We start from the raw sequence: 17,544 nt of genomic DNA, 5'->3' as shown, positions 1-17,544 counted from the left end.
GCATTAACATGGGCAGTATTAACACAAGAGTCAACAAATACTGCTTGTCACAACATAGATCGCTTTTAATTAATTATAGATTTTTAAAAATTCAATAGACAAGCTTCAGTTTTTTTAAAGGTTTTGTTTATTTTTAGAGAGAGGGGAAGGGAGAAAGAGGGAGTGAAACATCAACGTGCGGTTGCCTCTCTGGTGCCCCGCACTGGGGACCCTGCCTGAAACCCAGGCGTGTGCCCTGACTGGGAATCGAACCAGGGACCATTTGGTTCACAGGCCCACACTCAATCCACTGAGCCACACCAGCCAAGGCACAAGCTTCAATTTTTGTATAGTGTTTTGAGTTCTTCCTGCTCTATAGATGACTGATTACTTGAGCTAGTGTTATTACAACAACTAAGTTCAAGTTAATAATAGTGATGGAGCAACAATATAGACTATAAGATGATTAGTATTATATAAATGTAATTTTTTTTCTGACAAAGTTTTGTTTTTCTATAGAGTTCTGGTGCCTTATTTGTCTTTCTGTCTTGAAAAAAGATATGCCAGGTTAATAATAATTGGCTTTTTTCCTTTCAAGTTTTTTTAAAATACTGCTTCTGTCAATCAATATATTGATACCAAAGGAAGACATTGTAATAAGAGGAGAGATAATTAGGAGAAATGACTTAGTTCTTCTCCATAACATTGATGTTACAAAATCACCACTTTCTTGATTTAATGAGCCACACTTACCTTCAAGAATCAGAATAAGTAGTATTTCAAAACTTAAGTATGCTGAAACTAGCCTGTTTTTCTTAAAGGTATTAACTTTTAGTCTTTAGGTTCTTTCTGTGGATCTTGAAAGAGCTTCCTACTTATGCCAAAGTTTTTATATAAAAGGGCTGCATTTTTAGCTTTACTTAGAAAATGACTGATTCTCATATTTGCTGTCATACAAAGAAGAATATTTCATATGTAAAGATATATACTCAGCTCTGCTTTTATAGTATTCTGCATTTATAGTATAGTGTAGTATACCAAGAGTTCATTTGGTTTGTAGAATATAATAAGTGCTACTGTGGACTTTTTAGTTAATGAGTACCTAGAACTATAATCTCTGCTGCTTTTCTACAGTCTTAATATATTGTCAATTGTGTAATTGACTTGAATTTTATCTCAAGGGTATACTTTTCTAAAAAGGTATAATCTTGCTAATACTTTCCTACTGGTTTTACAGCTGGCATCCCTCGTTCAGTATTAAAAGATTGGCGTAAAGTCAAGAAGCTGAAGCAAACTGGGGAATCATTCTTACAAGATGACTCCTGCTGTGAGATAGGGCCTAATTTGCAAAAGTGCAGAGAATGTAGACTTATTCGAAGTAAAAAAGAAGAAGAACCAACTCACTCACCTGTGTTTTGTAGATTTTACTACTTTAGACGGTAAGTGAAAATTTGTGTAATGGGGGGAAGTATGTATTTTGGGTGATGGAAAATATACAGTGTTTCTGAGAATTCTGTTTAGAGACAGGAGCCCCCTTGTTTCTGAAACATTATAAGACAATATTAAACTTTTAGTACTAAATTTAACAATAGCTAATTATTGGGCTAAATTCATATGTAGTGTTATGTGCATTCATATGGCCTTTCTCTACTGACTTATTCCTCCTTTATGATAAATTTTAGTATTTTTTTCTAGAAAATGATAGGAAACAGCAGCTTGTTTCATATAAAGATTTTTAAAAATACATTACACTTTGGCCAAAACAGTGTCGTATTTATATCCGTACATTAGCTAACAAATAGTCTATATAAATCTAGGTAAATAATGTAGGTAATATATTAAAATCAGTGCAGTACATTGGAATACCTATACTTTTGCCTTATTAAACATACAGAGCTATAAAATATAAGTTAGAAAGTGACCAAAAAAATTGTTAGTATCATGTCATATTTCACAGGTTTTATTATAAATATAAAGCAACTTACAGTTGCTGTTAACCTATAATATTTATATATTACTAAATAACTAACTATATGTAACTATAATACTAATATTACCAAATAATACTTTATTACTAAATCCTAAGGGTAGATTTGTAAGAGTTCAACTAAACAAACCTGGGTAACCCAGCCAGTAGAGGGTAAATGTCTCAGATTCTAGAATCAGTCATTCCAGGGTTTCATTCCTTGCTCTGTTCCTTAGTACCTGTATGAATTTATTAGTTGTGGTAGGACTACACCTCAGCTTCACTCAGCTGCATAATGTGAATGATAGCGGTACCAATCTCAGAGGAATTTCCTGAAGATTAAATGATATAAAATGCACAGAGGTGTAATTGTAGTACACCAAGCACATATGAAATACTCTATTAATGTTAGCTATAATAATTTCCCTACTGATCAGCATCATCTTCCTAAGAAGTTAGGAGATAACTTTGCTTGGCAAATACACTCTGCTGTTGGCTCAGTGGGGACCCCAAAAGTATGTATTTGTAGGAGGACAACAAGCTTTATTTCTTACTTCTTTACTTCATGGGTTTTTTAGCCAAAAGTATCCCCCAAATACTTACACATTATAGCACACATGAGAGTGCAGAAAAGATGAAGAGGAATCAAAGGAAAATTATTTGAAGAGATAAGAAAATTTTAGAAAAGTTTGAAAAAAGTCAATATTCAGGTAGATAAAATAACATCAAGCTGAAACAAGATGATGGGTTATGACAAAGGGAGATACCGTTTTTTTTTTAAAGGGAAAGGGTAAGAAAGAAATGTGAAAAAAGGAGTAAAAGCAATATTGTCGATAGCATCCATTTGAAAAGTACAGAATGACTTGTAGTGAATTTTCAGTGTCCCCTGTTTGAGAGTAACTAGACATAATTGAGTGATAGCCACCAGCAAGTAAGAAAAGAAAATGTTGCCTTCCATTTACCTTAAACTTCTGTACTGACCAGTTATATTAATTGGATGTCAGAAGCTAAAGGGCAATAACACAATTTGGTTTCTAATAAACTTATTAAGAGTTTCATCGTTGTTCCTCTAAATCAAGTTAATAAAGTGTCATTTTAATGAAAAGTACATACAGGATGGGGCAAAAGAAGGCTTACAGTTGTTTGTATGGAAAATAATACAATGCTTAAAATACCACAAGAACAAACTGTGTTTCGTGTTCTCACAACTATAAACTACTTTGCCCTACCCTGTATATTTACTTGACATTTTTTAATATTCCTACAGGGAAAGTCTTAATGTGATTTTGGGCATTCTCAACTTTAGAGATTTCTGATTTAATTATGTATAAAATGACAGCATTGCTGTATGAAGCACTTGGCTAACGTTTTAAATCTTGTTCTCACCAGATACTTGGTCATAGTTTTTATTTGACTGGAATTAAGTAGTTAAGTATAAGTAAGTGATAGAGATGATCTCATTTCTTCAAATAACCTAAAATTGATACTACTTATCATTGTCATGTGTAACATTATAGCAGTTATCTAAGTTGGTTAAATTTAATTAATAATTAAAGTATGTGTATATATGGACTACCCTGTGTTCTCTAATTGTAAATATAACTTACATATTTATATTTAATATAAATATATAATTATACATTTAGAACTTTAAAATAACTAGACATTTATGTATCTAATGCTTTTATGTTTTAATATTTCAGATTGTCATTTAGTAAAAATGGAGTAGTTAGAATAGATGGTTTCTCTTCTCCTGACCAATATGACGATGAAGCTATGAGTTTATGGACACATGAAAATTATGAAGATGATGAACTAGACATAGAAACTTCAAAATACATCTTGGATATAATAGGTGATAAGTTCTGTCAGTTAGTAACATCTGAGAAAACAGCTTTGTCCTGGGTGAAAAAGGATGGTAAGGAAGTTAAATACTTAGAACATAAAATTGTTTACATTTTGTTTAACAAATCTGAAGTATGTTTTAATCTGGGCAAAGTCCCTAATCCTACCTCGTTATGTTGACTTTTAACTTTGATAATGACACTTTTTATGTACAAAAGCACTTATATATACTAAAGGTAAAAGATATTTTCTGCCTTGGCCAATGTGACTCAGTTGGTGGGAGCCTCCTGTAACTGAAAGGTTGCAGGTTTGATCTCTGGTCAAGGTGTGATCCAGGCAATATGGGAGGCAACCAGTCAGTGTTTCTCCCTCATATGGATGTCTTTCTCCCTAAAACCAATGAAAAAAATGTTCTCTGTTGAGGATTTTTTTTTAAAAGATATTTTCCCATTGAGGTCGAAATGAATGGATTAGCAGTTTGTGAAATCACAATAGTATTTTGCTGTTTTTGCCGGTTTTGCAGTTTAGCACGACAAAGACATTTTGGATGCGAAATTGGGAAATTTCAGCATTAAGTATATTTTATTGCTTATACTATTACAGTTGATCCAAATTTTCTCTTTTGTCCCTCTCCACCCAGTTACCACCCTAACTCCCAATCCTCCAGGCAATCCCCCATGGATACTGTTGTCCATCCATGGGTCTTGCATATGTGTATTTGGCCATTCTATTCCCTATGGTACTTTACATCCCCACAACTGTTCTATAACTACCAATTTGTACTTCTTAATCTTTTCACTGTTTTCACCCGTTCCCTTGACAACCCACCATCTGGCAACCATCAAAACACTCTTTGTATCTATGATTCTGTTTTTTACTGCTTGTTTATTTATTTTGTTTCTTAGATTCAATAGTTGATAGATGCATATTTTTGCCATTTTATTGTTCATGGTTTTGATCTTTTTCTTAAATAAGCCCCTTTAACATTACATATAATAATGGTTTGGTGATAATGAACTGCTTTAGTTTTTTCTTATATGGGAAGCACTTTATCTGCCCTTCAATTCTAAATGATATCTTTGCTGGCTAGAGCAATCTTGGCTGTAAGTCCCTGCTTTTCATGACTTTGATTATTTCTTGCCAGTTCCTTCTAGCCTGCAAAGTTTCTTTTGAGAAATCAGCTGACAGTTTTATGGGAACTCTTCCTGTGGTAACTAGCAGCTTTTCTCTCTGCTTTTAAGATTCTCTGTTTATCTTTAACCTTTGGCATTTTAAGTATGATGTGTCTTGGAGTGGGCCTCTTTGTATCCATCTTGTTTGTGATTCTCTGCTTCCTGGACCTGCATGTCTATTTCCTTCATCAAATTAGGGAAGTTTTTTTCCATTATATTTTCAAATAGATTTCCAGTTTCTTGCTCTTTTCTCCTTTTGGTATCCCTATAATGCAAATGCTGGATTGCTTGCAGTTCTCCCAGAGGCTGCTTACACCATCCTTGTTTTGGGGGTATTCTTTTTTCTTCTTGTTTCGATGGATTGTCTTTTGATTCCTCATGTTCCAAGTCATTGATTTGATTCTCAGCCTCATCCACTCTACTATTGTTTCCCTGTAAATTGTTTTTTATTTCAACTAGTGTATCCTATGTTTCTGTTTTTTTTTTTTTTTATGCTGTCAAGGTCCTCACTAAGTTCTTTGAGCATCCTCTAACCAGTATTTTGACTTCTGCATCTGATAGATTGCTTTTCTCCTTTTGGTTTAATTCTTTTTCTGTTCTTTCACTTGGGCCATGTTTCTTTGTCTCCTCATTTTTGCTGCCCCCCTGTTTTTGCTTTTATGTACTAGGTGGAGCTACTATGTCTCCCAAGCTTGATGGAGTGGCTTTATGTAGTAGGTGTCCTGTAAGCCCAGTGACACAACCTCTGCTGTCACCCAATCTGGTTACTCAGGATGCACCCACTGTGTGGGCTGTATGCACCCTCCTGTTGTGGTTAAGCCTTGATTGCTGTTGGCACATCCCAGGTCAACCACTACCTGTGTTCCTTCAGGGGTCACACAGCACTGGCTACAAAGTGATCTGCAGGTTGCTGCTACCTGTGCTTGTGCTTGGAGGGGTTCAGGAGAAGCCAAGTTGTAAACCAAGGCCATCTGCTACTAGTGCCAGACTTGGGGCAACTTACCTAAAGGTATGAGGCTCGCTGAAGCCAGATGCTGCTAGTTTGAGAGAATTTAGGAAAATCTGAAGCATGGGCCAAGACAAACCATTCATATGTAAAAGCCACTGGAAATAGTTTTCGTGGGCCATAAAAGTGGAATAGAACTCAGTGAACGAGATCTTAGGGAATCACCAGGATGGGGGAAATAGTGGGAGCCAGGTTGATGGAGTCTCAGGTATGGTCCCTACCTGTTGGCTCTGGTGGGAGGAAGGCTTAGAAAAGGGATGATGGCCTCTGCCTAGAAGAAAGCTCCCCACCTAGCTCCTGCATTGATACTAGATAATTCAGTTCCTCCTGGGATGTCTCTGATGCCTTTTAGTCTGCTCACCCGGTGCTGGACCTCAGGTAGAGTGAGTCTGAGCAAATCTATGCTTGAGAGCCCTTTAAGGGTAACTGCCTGGGACTCTAGCAGTTTGTCTTCCACAGCCTCAATCCCTGCTGGTTTTTACAGCCAGACGCTACAGAGACATATCCCTGGGCTGGGGGGTGGAACCTCTTGCTCCTAAGATATCCCTCATGATTTTTATCTGACCCATGTGGGTGTGGAGACAGCCTGTTCTGCTTCTGCAACCCTCCTACTAATGTGTCATGTCGCTGTGGCTTCTTTAATTCCATAGTTGTAGGATTTTGATTCAGCTCAATTTCTAACATTTTTTAATATATTTTATTAATTATGCCATTACATTTGTTCTATTTACCCCCTTCATTTCCTTCCACCCTGCATACTCCCTCCCCCACCATCCCCCCTTTAGTTTATGACCACATGTCTCAAATTCTTTAGGTTCTATATTTCCCATATTATTCTTGCCCTCCCCCCTATTTTCTACCTATTGTTTATGCTACTTATTTTCTGTACCTTCTCCCCCCTTCTCCTTCTCCCCCTCCCCTGTTGCTAACCCTCCACGTGATCTTCATTTCTATGGTTCACTCCTGATCTAGCTGTCCTCTTAATTTGCTTTTATTTTAGGTATGGTTGTTAATAACTGAGTTTGCTGTCCTTCCACTGTTCATCTTTTTTATCTTCTTTTTCTTAGGTAAGTCCCTGTAACAGTTCATATAATAAAGGCTTGGTGATGATGAACTTCTTGAATTTGATCTTATCTGAGAAGCACTTTATCTGTCCTTCCATTCTAAATGAAAACTCTGCTGGATAGATCAATCTTGGATGTAGGTCTTTGGATTTCATGACTTGGAATACCTCTTTCCAGCCCCTTTTTGCCTGTAAGGTCTCTTTTGAGAAATCCGCTGACAGTCTGATGGGAACTCCTTTGTAGGTGACTGTCCCCTTATCTCTTGCTGCTTCTAGGATTCTCTCCATTTTAATCTTGGCTAATGTAATGATAATGTGCCTTGGTGTGTTCTTTCTTGGGTCCAACTTCTTTGGGACTCTCTGAGCTTCCTGGATTTCCTGGAAGTCTATTTCCTTTGCCAGATTGGGGAAGTTCTCCTTTATTATTTGTTCAAATAAGTGTTCCACTGGTGGCTGTACCTCTTCCCCTTCTGGTACCCCTATAATTCGGATGTTGGAATGTTTAAAGATGTCCTGAAGGTTCCTAAACCTCTCCTCATTTTTTTGAATTTTTATTTCTTCATCCTTTTCTGTTTGGTCATTTTTTTCCTCCTTCTGGTCCACTCCTTTGATTTAAGTCCCAGTTTCCTTTCTATTAGTATTGGTTTCCTGTGTATTTCCATTCATTTCAATTAGTTTAGCCTTCATATGTTCCTCTAATTTGTGACTAAAATCAACCAGTTCTGTGAGCATCCTGATCACCAGTGTTTTGAACTGTGCATCTGAAATTTGGCTATTTCTTCATTGCTTAGATTTGTCTGCTCTGGGGCTCTGAGTTCTTGAGCCATGTTTTGATCTGTTCGTGCCCGTTACGAATGAGGAACAGAGCCTTAGTTATTTACCAGAGTGGGGACACCCAGGTTGCTGTTTTGTGACGCTGTATGTGGGGACGGGGTCAGAGAGGGACAATGGCAGTTCCCTCTGCTGCTTCCTGCCACTGGGGCCTGCGCGGTCTGTCTCACTGCTAGCTCCTTCACTGGTTTATCTGCGAGTGAATGCGTGACCACGATCAGCCCTCAAGTGGGTCTACCGCCTTGTGCCCTCAGTGGGTCCGCCCGCTTCTCCACACCTGGGATCCGCCCATGGCTGCTGGCGCACCTGGGTTGTGCACCCAGGGTCGGTCTGGTGGATGTTTCCTGCCCGACCCTGCTCTGCTGTTGGCTCTGCCCCTCTTACCGGTTTGGCTGAAGGGTTTGTTGTTGTCGGACTTCGTGTCGTTCAATTTTCTGTGGTTTGGCTGCATTTTTGTTGCTAAAACTTCGTTGTTTTTAAACTTAGTTGTGGAAGAAGGCGCAGTGCTTCCACCTACGCCTCCATCTTGGCAGAAGTCCTTCTAACATTTCTGTATGGTGATGGTTCTATAGTTATACTTTTGATGTGGTTGTGCAAAAGGGTGTGCTGTGTGTACCTACACTGCCATCTTGACTTGAAGTCACCAGTCTTTAAAGTTAGATGTATATTTAAATCTCAACTTTTACTCCTTGCTAAACTGTATGACTGTAAAACACAAATGATAACTATGTTATAGATTTGTTTGAAAGTAGGTTAATTTAAATATTTACTTATGTAAATGTTGGGGTAGAGTACTGGCATCTGATGGGTAGAGGGCACAGGTGCCACTACACATCCCGCCAATGCACAGGATAGTCCTCTGCAACAGGGATACATGTATTCCTAAATGTCAAAAGTGTACAGATTGAGAATCCTTCAATTAGATGTATTTTTTCTGGAGGGAATCACTAATTACTTCAAGAAACCTGCAGTTGGTTGGTCTTTCGTTAATACATCCTTTAAAGTTTTTGGTTTGCCTTTACATTTCTGTTTTCATGTATTTCAGCAAAGATTGCATGAAAGAGAGTCTGTTGCCCCTATATTTTTATTTCTCTGTATTTCAGCCAAAATTGCCTGGAAAAGAGCAGTGAGAGGAGTCCGAGAGATGTGTGATGCATGTGAAGCAACATTGTTTAACGTTCACTGGGTCTGCCAAAAATGTGGATTTGTGGTCTGCTTGGATTGTTACAAGGCAAAGGAAAGGAAGAGTTCTAGAGGTCAGTTTATGACTTTATATTGAATTAAACTTTTAATAATGTCCATTTTCTCTAGGATCACTCATCTGGAAGATTAGATATGTGTAACGTTTTTTCCTATCTTCCATAAACCATTACTTGAAGGAAGTTGTGAAAAGGAGTTACCACAGTTTATTAGTAGTCATGGTTTTTAGAATAAAATGGCACCTTTTCTGCTTGATTAGTGGATTAATCCTCATCCTCTCATTTCCAGCAAATAGCTTCTTAACGTAGCCAGAATTAATTAGAGCTTTTCATAACTTGCAGTTGAACACTTATTAGTGTCAGTTGTATTTCTAAATATTGGTGCATAAAGTTCAAATCAGCCTGTTCAAGAATATGCTGACATTTACTATTTATTCCCTAGCTTTTACAGAATGAAGAGGAAATCTACATTATGTATGAAAACAGCCATTGAAACTATTACTGTTTAGTTTTTAGATAAATAAAATGGCACAGAAACAGTGTTCTGCATGTTAATTACAGCTGCAGAAAGTTTCAAAAGGAAGTAACTGATTGTACCTTTTTCATGCTAAAAATCTTTTAGCAAAGCCTTTCAAGTTGATTTAGAAGGAGCTACTTGCTATTGGTAGCCTTGAAAGTATTGAGTTCTTTGTTTGGGGTAAGTCTTTAATGAAATGAGAGGGTTTAAACCAAGAGTATTAGAGGTAAAATCATGCTTAGTAACAGACTTTTATCCTTCAGGCAGGTTTTTTTTAGACTAATGTTTCTCAGGTAGATGATCATGTAGTTAGCCATCAATATCTTTTGTTTAATGATAGGATTATTAAGCCTCATCCTTTGTAATCTTTTTTTCTTATAATACCCATGACTTAACAAAGAGACCTGAGCAAGTGGAGAAGCATGTCCAACATCTATTTCTTGGTGTTTCTGTGATATGAAAAAGGTATTATATATGAGTAAAATATGAAGTCATAGAAAGGAAGGCATTTTAGGAAATTAAATATCTTCAAAACCCTAAAAATATATTTGGATATTTTCAGTTGATAGAAGTAGCTGCACTGCTATAAAACTGCATGACATGCATTTTATATTTTTCTGGTCTCATAATTGTATTTTTCCTTTGCCAAATTAAAAAGAAATTGATGTTAATTTATTATATTTTGCTATAGGTATTGTATATATAAGTCTGAATTCTGTTTTGAACAATAGTAGGGTATCGGTTTTTAAAATGTATCAGTCACCATATCATTTTCTGAGGATAATTCATATACCTTGAGTTATATTCTGTTACCTATTTCCTTATTTCACTGTTAAATATTGTAATACACTAACTCGACTAGTTTATAACTTGACAGAGTAGTAATTAACATAAGTGTCTAAAATATAAGCAGTTAGAAAGCATAAGTTACTGCTATGTAGGCTTTGGAGGGGGAAGTCAAAGCTCTTTTAAAAAGTTTTAGACTGGATTTGGATTTTATTTAGTATGACACTTGATGCAATAATGGTTTTAGTTGTGTTTTTTTTAAATGGTGAATTAACGAGCTTTTTGTGGTATTCATTGAAACTCTTAAAGCCGTATCATAAGTAGTTGTCTTTGTCATTAAATTTATAGAGATGATCTTTTTGAGATCAAGGAATTAAATAGTTTTACTGTATATGATATGCCTCGTGCTATGCCTTAATATGTTTACCGCACCGGCTATGGAACCTTATTTGAAGGCAATAGTAGCAATTAAATGCTCTTGTTAAACAAAGAACTTTCATGACGAAAAGCTTTTCCAAGAGAAAGGGTAGGCAGAAAAAGACCAGTTCCTGAGGTATGCAGTCTGACCAATAGGCAGGCACCTGGGCTGAATAGAAATGACAGAGTTGTCCACCATCTTGAGGTTGAAGGGCTCTTTATTCGTTATATTCTGGGGAAGAAAGGTGTAAGTTGTGTTTGAAAGAATTTCATTAGCTACCGTTGAGGAGGTGGGGTAGAGAAAGGTGAAATGGGGAACAATTTAGGGTAGGTGCACCTTCTGTAAGGAAGAAATATTTACTGCTTTTGATTGGTGATGAGCAATGGTTCTGAAAGTTCATGCATAAGAAGGATGCTGTGGTGGCTGATGATTTGTACAAAAGTTGACTCAATGCCCCAACATACATTTAGAATGTGACCAGTCTGTTCCTTGGTCCACAGCTATTAACTGGTTGATTACTCTTGTCTTTCTATCTTACTCTCTGACACACTATAATTTAGGACATCACAGCTTCTGTTCTGTCACTGTCTATGCAGTAGTGGCATGTCTCATGACAGTTTGTCTTCATGTCTTTGAAGCATAAAAGGAAAATGAGTTAGCAGCAGTGTCAATATAATGTACTGGGATTGGGTGAAAGCCAAAGCCATGTTTGGCACACAAAAAAACAAAAGGCAAAAGGAATTAGCTACAGAGAAGCTAGAATCAGAGAAGAAAGGTAACTAATACATTAATGATAATAAAGCATGGTCATTCTAGAAAAGGCTAAATCAATTTTGTATCCAGTTTTTATAAAATTATTAGAGTAGTGGCATTGTCTGATTTTTTTAGGAACCATACATTTGAATTCTACCATTGCCATTTTATGTAATTGTTAAGCTGTTTATATATAAGCCATCAATTTTATAATTGTGCAACGATGACTGATATAGAAGTAAATGTTATAATCTTACAGATAAAGAACTGTATGCTTGGATAAAGTGTGTGAAGGGACAGCCTCATGATCACAAGCATTTAATGCCAACTCAAATTATACCTAGTTCTGGTGAGTATCAGTGTACGTTATTTACTGAGTGTAACAGCACTTAGTTGATTCAGATTATTTGAGCATATGTAGGAGTATAATAGAATGGAGAGGGATAATGTTTCTCTAACCTGAAATTGTTCTTACCCAGTTCTTGGGATCCTCTGTACAATAAAACTAATAAGCCCTGTCCTGTTACTACGAAAACCACAGAGGAGCCCTGGCCAGGTGGCTCAGTTGGTTGGAGTGATATCCCTTATACCAGAAGGTTTTGGGGTTAGATCTCCAGTCCAGATGCCTTTGGGAGGCAACTGATTGCTGTTTCTCTCCTTCCCTCCCTGCCTCTCTCCCTCCCTCCTTCCTCTCTCTCTCTCCCCGTTTTTGTCTCTCTAAAATCAGTAAACATATCCTCTGGCTTGGGTGAGGATTTTAAATAAAACACAGAGGAACCATTTTAGAATGGGTTATGAAAAAGTTAGATATATGATGAAAGATTATTCTACTTTTTTTGAACACTGAATTTTTAATAATAGAGGTAAGAGAGAAAAGAATGGAGACTGAATTTGGTTTAATGATCAAACCTATACTAGATGTCAGGATTGAATTAAAATATAAAAGTCAAAAAGGCGCAAGAAAAACTGAAAAAAAATTTTAAAATCTTTAGCTACTAGTCGTAACCTTTTTATTAACCACTATTATATTTTGTAGTCTTGACAGATCTTCTAGATGTGATGCACACTCTTAGAGAAAAATATGGTATTAAATCCCATTGTCATTGTTCTAACAAACAGAATTTACAAGTTGGTACTCTTCCTACAATGAATGGTGTGTCTCAAGTGAGTATAAATTTCTAATTAATCAAATACAATGAATGGTTAAAGTAATCAGCTTTGTTACTTGATACCCAATTTAAGACATATATTTTTTAAATTGTGTTATTATAGAAATGACTCCTTGTAACTTAAATTAATAATTGAAGAGACAGTGTTTTAAAAATTCAATTGTTCTACCCTTGTAGGTTTTACAGAATGTACTTAATCACAGTAATAAAATTTCTCTGTGCATGCCTGAGTCACAGCAGCAGAATACGCCTCAGAAGTCTGAGGGTAGTGGCAACAGCAGCCCAGGGAGTGATGTAAGCTCAGACAGCAAGTTAACTCCTCCAGAATCCCAGTCACCACTGCACTGGTTAGCAGATCTTGCAGAGCAGAAGTCCAGAGAGGAAAAAAAAGGTAAATATAATAAATTACCTAAGTATACAGTGACCCTTGAACAATAAGGGTTTGAACTGTATGGGTATATTTATATGTGGATTTTTAAAAACCAATACCTGTGCTGTTTATGATTTGTAGTTGGGAGTCCACAGATGTGGAGGGGCAACTATATGCATCGATTTGCACCATGTTACACAGAGGACTTGCGCATCCAGGGATTTGGTGTCCATGGGTGGGGTGGGCCATATCCTAGAACCAGTCCTCCACAGGTGTCAGGAGAGAAACTTTGAGGGAGTCAGAAATTACATGTAGATTTTTGACTGCATGGGGGATCAGCACAGGTAACCCCTGTGCTGTTCAAGGGTCAGCTGTATGACAGAGTATTATAATATAACCAACAATGTACTTTTAAAAAAAATTATCTTTATTATATTTTTCCATTACCGTTTAGTCCTCTTTACCCCTTCTTCTCCCTGCAGCAATGTACTATTATACATTAGTGTACTTTTCACATAAAAGGATTTACTTTTTATCTTTCACTTGCATTGTGGCATAGGTTCAATAAAACCTTTGTCTTCTCTTACTAGGAGCTCTGTGATTGCATCAAAATTAGTTGCAGAGTAATTTCTAGGTGAGCATATCAGTAAAGCCACCAGGGCAGTGGATTTGTTACTCGTGTGTTCCTTCTCCCTGTTTTAGCTGTAGCAGTTTCATTTGTGGCAGGTATAAACTCAGCTACATGTCTAAGGTATTGAGGAAGGCCTTCTCACATCCAAACTCTTTGACTGCATTTTGAAGCATCTAGCCCATCATCTGGTGTATGTTCAGGTGAATAAATCAGTAGTGCTATAGTTGTTACCTGTCACTGTAAAATACAGCGTGCTAGTTTTGTCTGTACTTTAGCAGAATGCTTAATTTTATTTGAATTTTATTAAAATGTTTTATTTCAGAAAATAAAGAATTTGCCCTTGAAAAGCAAATTACAGAAGAGAGAGAACAAGAGAATCCTGATTCTCCAAACAGCAGAATGTCACCGCCCATGTCCCAGAATAATGAACAAGGCTCAACCTTACGGGATTTACTGACCACAACAGCTGGCAAGTTACGTGTGGGTTCTACAGATGCCGGCATTGCCTTTGCTCCAGTATATTCAATGGGAACCCCAGTGAGTGATTTTTGGCTTTTATATATGGGCCTTAAGTTTAGATGATTTGGAGATTCACTTGTGAACTACACAATAAATAGAGGCAGAGCAAATCAAGTGTACTAAATTACTAGGCGTGTTTCTATTCGCATTATAACTTAGAACTTGAAAGCTGGAGATTTTTGTTTTTTCCCTGTAGGTGAATAAAGTTGGGGGAGGGATGTTTTGATGCCAGAAGAACCCTGAGATACTTCTTTAAAATTTGAAAACCATATATCTAACTAATAGGGGAAGTAACATGGAAGTAAATGTTTTGTTACTTAAAATATTTAGAAGTCAATTTTTGTTTTAGTTATTCTCCAGAGGTAAATACACACAGATAATTGTATAGACATAAATTTTTAGTGGCTATTGAAAGTATATGGGAAATTGCACCCAACTGCTTCAACCCTAAAACAGTGTAAAAGACCCACTCTTCTAGTTCCTGCACACTTGGCCTCACATGGAGACCACCGAAGCTCTGGTTCCCACCTCTCAGGAACAGTGTAGGGACTACAAATCCGTATCTCGATTACAATATTCTTGAAGGCAAGAAAGTTGTTTGTTGTATTAGTAGTAAGTCAAAATGAAAGTTATGATTACATATTTTTGAAGGCAAGTAGGTTGTTTGTGTTAGTTGTTTGTTATACTAATAGTAAGTCAAAATGAAAGTTTAAAATGTATACATTTCTTCTCAAAAAATGATTTTTTTCCCTAATAGAGTGGTAAAAGTGGAAGGACTATGCCAAATATTCTTGATGACATAATTGCTTCAGTTGTTGAAAACAAAATTCCACCAAATAAAGCCCCTAAGATCAGTGTAAAATCAGAGCTTAAAGAGGAGCCCAAAGAAAGCAGAAACTCTGCCGTGGATGAAAACCAATCGTACTGTGATATACCACATTCTTGGGTCTGCGAGAAGCGTATTCTTTGGCTTAAGGATTATAAAAATACTAATAATTGGAAGCTTTTCAAAGAGTGTTGGAAACATGGACAAGTGAGTATTTTAAGCTGATCGTAGTACACTTTCAGAGGAACAAACAAATTGTTGTCTTAGGAATAGAAGGAAAGGGGAAAGACAGTACTAAACACATTTGGCGTGGAAGTAAGATATCAGAAGGTTACCACAACGATTGTTTCTGAATTCTTATATTTGGCCAGATTTGTATGAGTTAACAAGGAAGCACTGATTTTTTTTTTACAATTTATCAGTCAAGAGACTTAATAAAGCCATGTTTTTACAAACATGTTTACATGTTTAGATATCTTTTTTTATATACTTCTAGTTCAGTCCAGTTAACAGATTTCATATCTGCTAATTGAATATTAATACTAGGAGCATTTTTCTTGAACTGATAAAAAGTGTACATGTTTTTGCCTTTAATGTTTACCCATAGATTATTTATTTTTAAGTTAGTTCATAAAGTCTTGAATGACAAATGCTCCTTCTCTTCATCATTTAATTCAGCTCAAATAAAAAATGATTTTTTATTTGACCAAAACTTGTGAAATATTTGGTACACATTTCAGATGGCAGTTTAAAACTACATTAATGGAATTAAAAAAGGAAAAAAAACAACAGAGAATAATACATCAGATTGCCTAAGAGGTTTTGTTTCTGTTTGTTCTTATATTTTGTTTTTCACATTAGCTATAAATCTTTAATTGTTGGTTTTGAGTTTATAGAGCCCTGAGGAATTTTGAATTCATATTATTTAAATGGAGGGATTTGCTCTTTGGAAATAGTTGTTAGGCTTATAATTTAATTTTGTTATGCCTAGTTATTTAATATTTTTATTTGTCATGATCCTTGTTGAGGTAAAGATTATATGTATATAAGTGACACAAACTCAGAATACATACAAACTTTTACTTAAAAATCTTAATTCATCTATTACATACATATAAATAAAGAAGTAGGTTATGTTGTGTCTATAAAAATTAATCTGTAAATAAATCAAGCAAAAAATTCATATTTATACTCTTAAGAAATGAAAAATTTTTAAAGATTTTATTTTAGAGGGCAAGGGAGGGAGAGAAACATGGATTAGTTTTCTCCCATAACAACCCTACTGGGGACCTGGTCTACAACCCAATCATGTGCCCTGACCGGGAATGGAACCTGTGACCTTTTGGTTTGCAGGGTGACACCCAACCCACTGAGCCACACCAGTCAGTGCAAGAAATGAAATTTTTACTATAGCCTTTTACACTTTCCTGAAAATTGCCATGTTTTTTATTTTAAAAAATGGCAATGTACTCTACATGGTATTCTTTTACCACCTTTTCTTTTTGACAATCTATTGTGAACATCTTTCCAGGTCAGGAACTATCTTTGATAGTCTCTTAATTCTCACAATTTGTCATTAGTACTGAAACTTAACATTTGTTGTATGTGTAAAATTTTGGAAGTTTCCATATACCTTTTAACTTGTATCTATCTATCTATTCATAAGCCTGCAGTGGTTTCTGGTGTACATAAGAAAATGAACATGAGCTTGTGGAAGGCAGAATCAATTAGTCTTGATTTTGGAGACCACCAAGCTGATCTTCTGAACTGCAAAGACAGCATTACTTCAAATGCCAATGTTAAGGAGTTCTGGGATGGTTTTGAAGAAGTTTCAAGTATGTTGTTTTTTTGTGTGTTTTACTGTTTTTGTTTAACATATACCCCTCAAACAATAAATTGTAGAGACAACAGATATTTAATCTTTTAAGCTTGTATACTACTTTGTTGTCTAATAAAAATAAACAAGTACAGATACACATCAATTTAGAATTGGGTTATATCTTGGTAAACTCATTGTAAATTGAAATTATCATGTCAAAAATGTCTTTAATTCACCTAACCTACAGAGCATCATAGCTTCAGCCCAGTCTGCCTTAAGTGTTAATTACTTTACTTACATTGGGCAAAATAAACACAATTAACCTACTATAGAGCAAAGGGAAAAATGATGAAATTTTAAAATTAGAAATACAGTTTCTACTGAATTCCTGCTTTTTCTACACCATTGAAAAACTGTTTAGCCGAACCATCTGAAGTCAGGGACCATCTGTGCTTGGAAATGAGAGACTGGGTCCTACTCTTATTCTCCACACTTAATTTCCTTTGGCCATTGGCAAGTCTTTTAATTATGTTTACTTATATCACAGTGGGAATATTTTTTGGCAATCCCATAAGCCTTAGAAAATTGAATCGTGATATCTATGTGAAACATTTTGGAAATCAAAAATGTAATTTTTATAACAATTATAGAAATATTTTTAAAAGAATTTATGTA

The 17,544-nt window shown here is 35.9% G+C and overlaps 1 protein-coding gene across 7 annotated transcripts in view; it reads left to right on the top strand.

The window, feature by feature from the left end:
• JMJD1C (jumonji domain containing 1C) overlaps window positions 1-17,544 on the top strand; it is a 311,987-nt gene that overhangs the window by 276,473 nt on the left and 17,970 nt on the right. For 6 of the 7 annotated variants that reach the window (XM_037158682.2, XM_053664018.1, XM_053664019.1 and 3 more), the window contains 9 exons: window positions 1,217-1,418; window positions 3,649-3,863; window positions 8,966-9,118; window positions 11,795-11,884; window positions 12,572-12,699; window positions 12,882-13,095; window positions 14,028-14,242; window positions 14,982-15,257; window positions 16,717-16,885. In XM_037158682.2, coding sequence (XP_037014577.2) covers window positions 1,217-1,418; window positions 3,649-3,863; window positions 8,966-9,118; window positions 11,795-11,884; window positions 12,572-12,699; window positions 12,882-13,095; window positions 14,028-14,242; window positions 14,982-15,257; window positions 16,717-16,885 — 1,662 coding nt within the window. The remainder of the gene's footprint in view (window positions 1-1,216; window positions 1,419-3,648; window positions 3,864-8,965; window positions 9,119-11,794; window positions 11,885-12,571; window positions 12,700-12,881; window positions 13,096-14,027; window positions 14,243-14,981; window positions 15,258-16,716; window positions 16,886-17,544) is intronic. The other variant, XM_037158683.2, reaches the window with a different exon arrangement.

This window comes from Artibeus jamaicensis, unplaced genomic scaffold, assembly GCF_021234435.1.
Source record: "Artibeus jamaicensis isolate MK-2021 breed Jamaican fruit bat unplaced genomic scaffold, CSHL_Jam_final contig_332, whole genome shotgun sequence".
NCBI lineage: Eukaryota > Metazoa > Chordata > Mammalia > Chiroptera > Phyllostomidae > Artibeus > Artibeus jamaicensis.
This window is presented reverse-complemented; position numbering and strand designations above follow the sequence as displayed.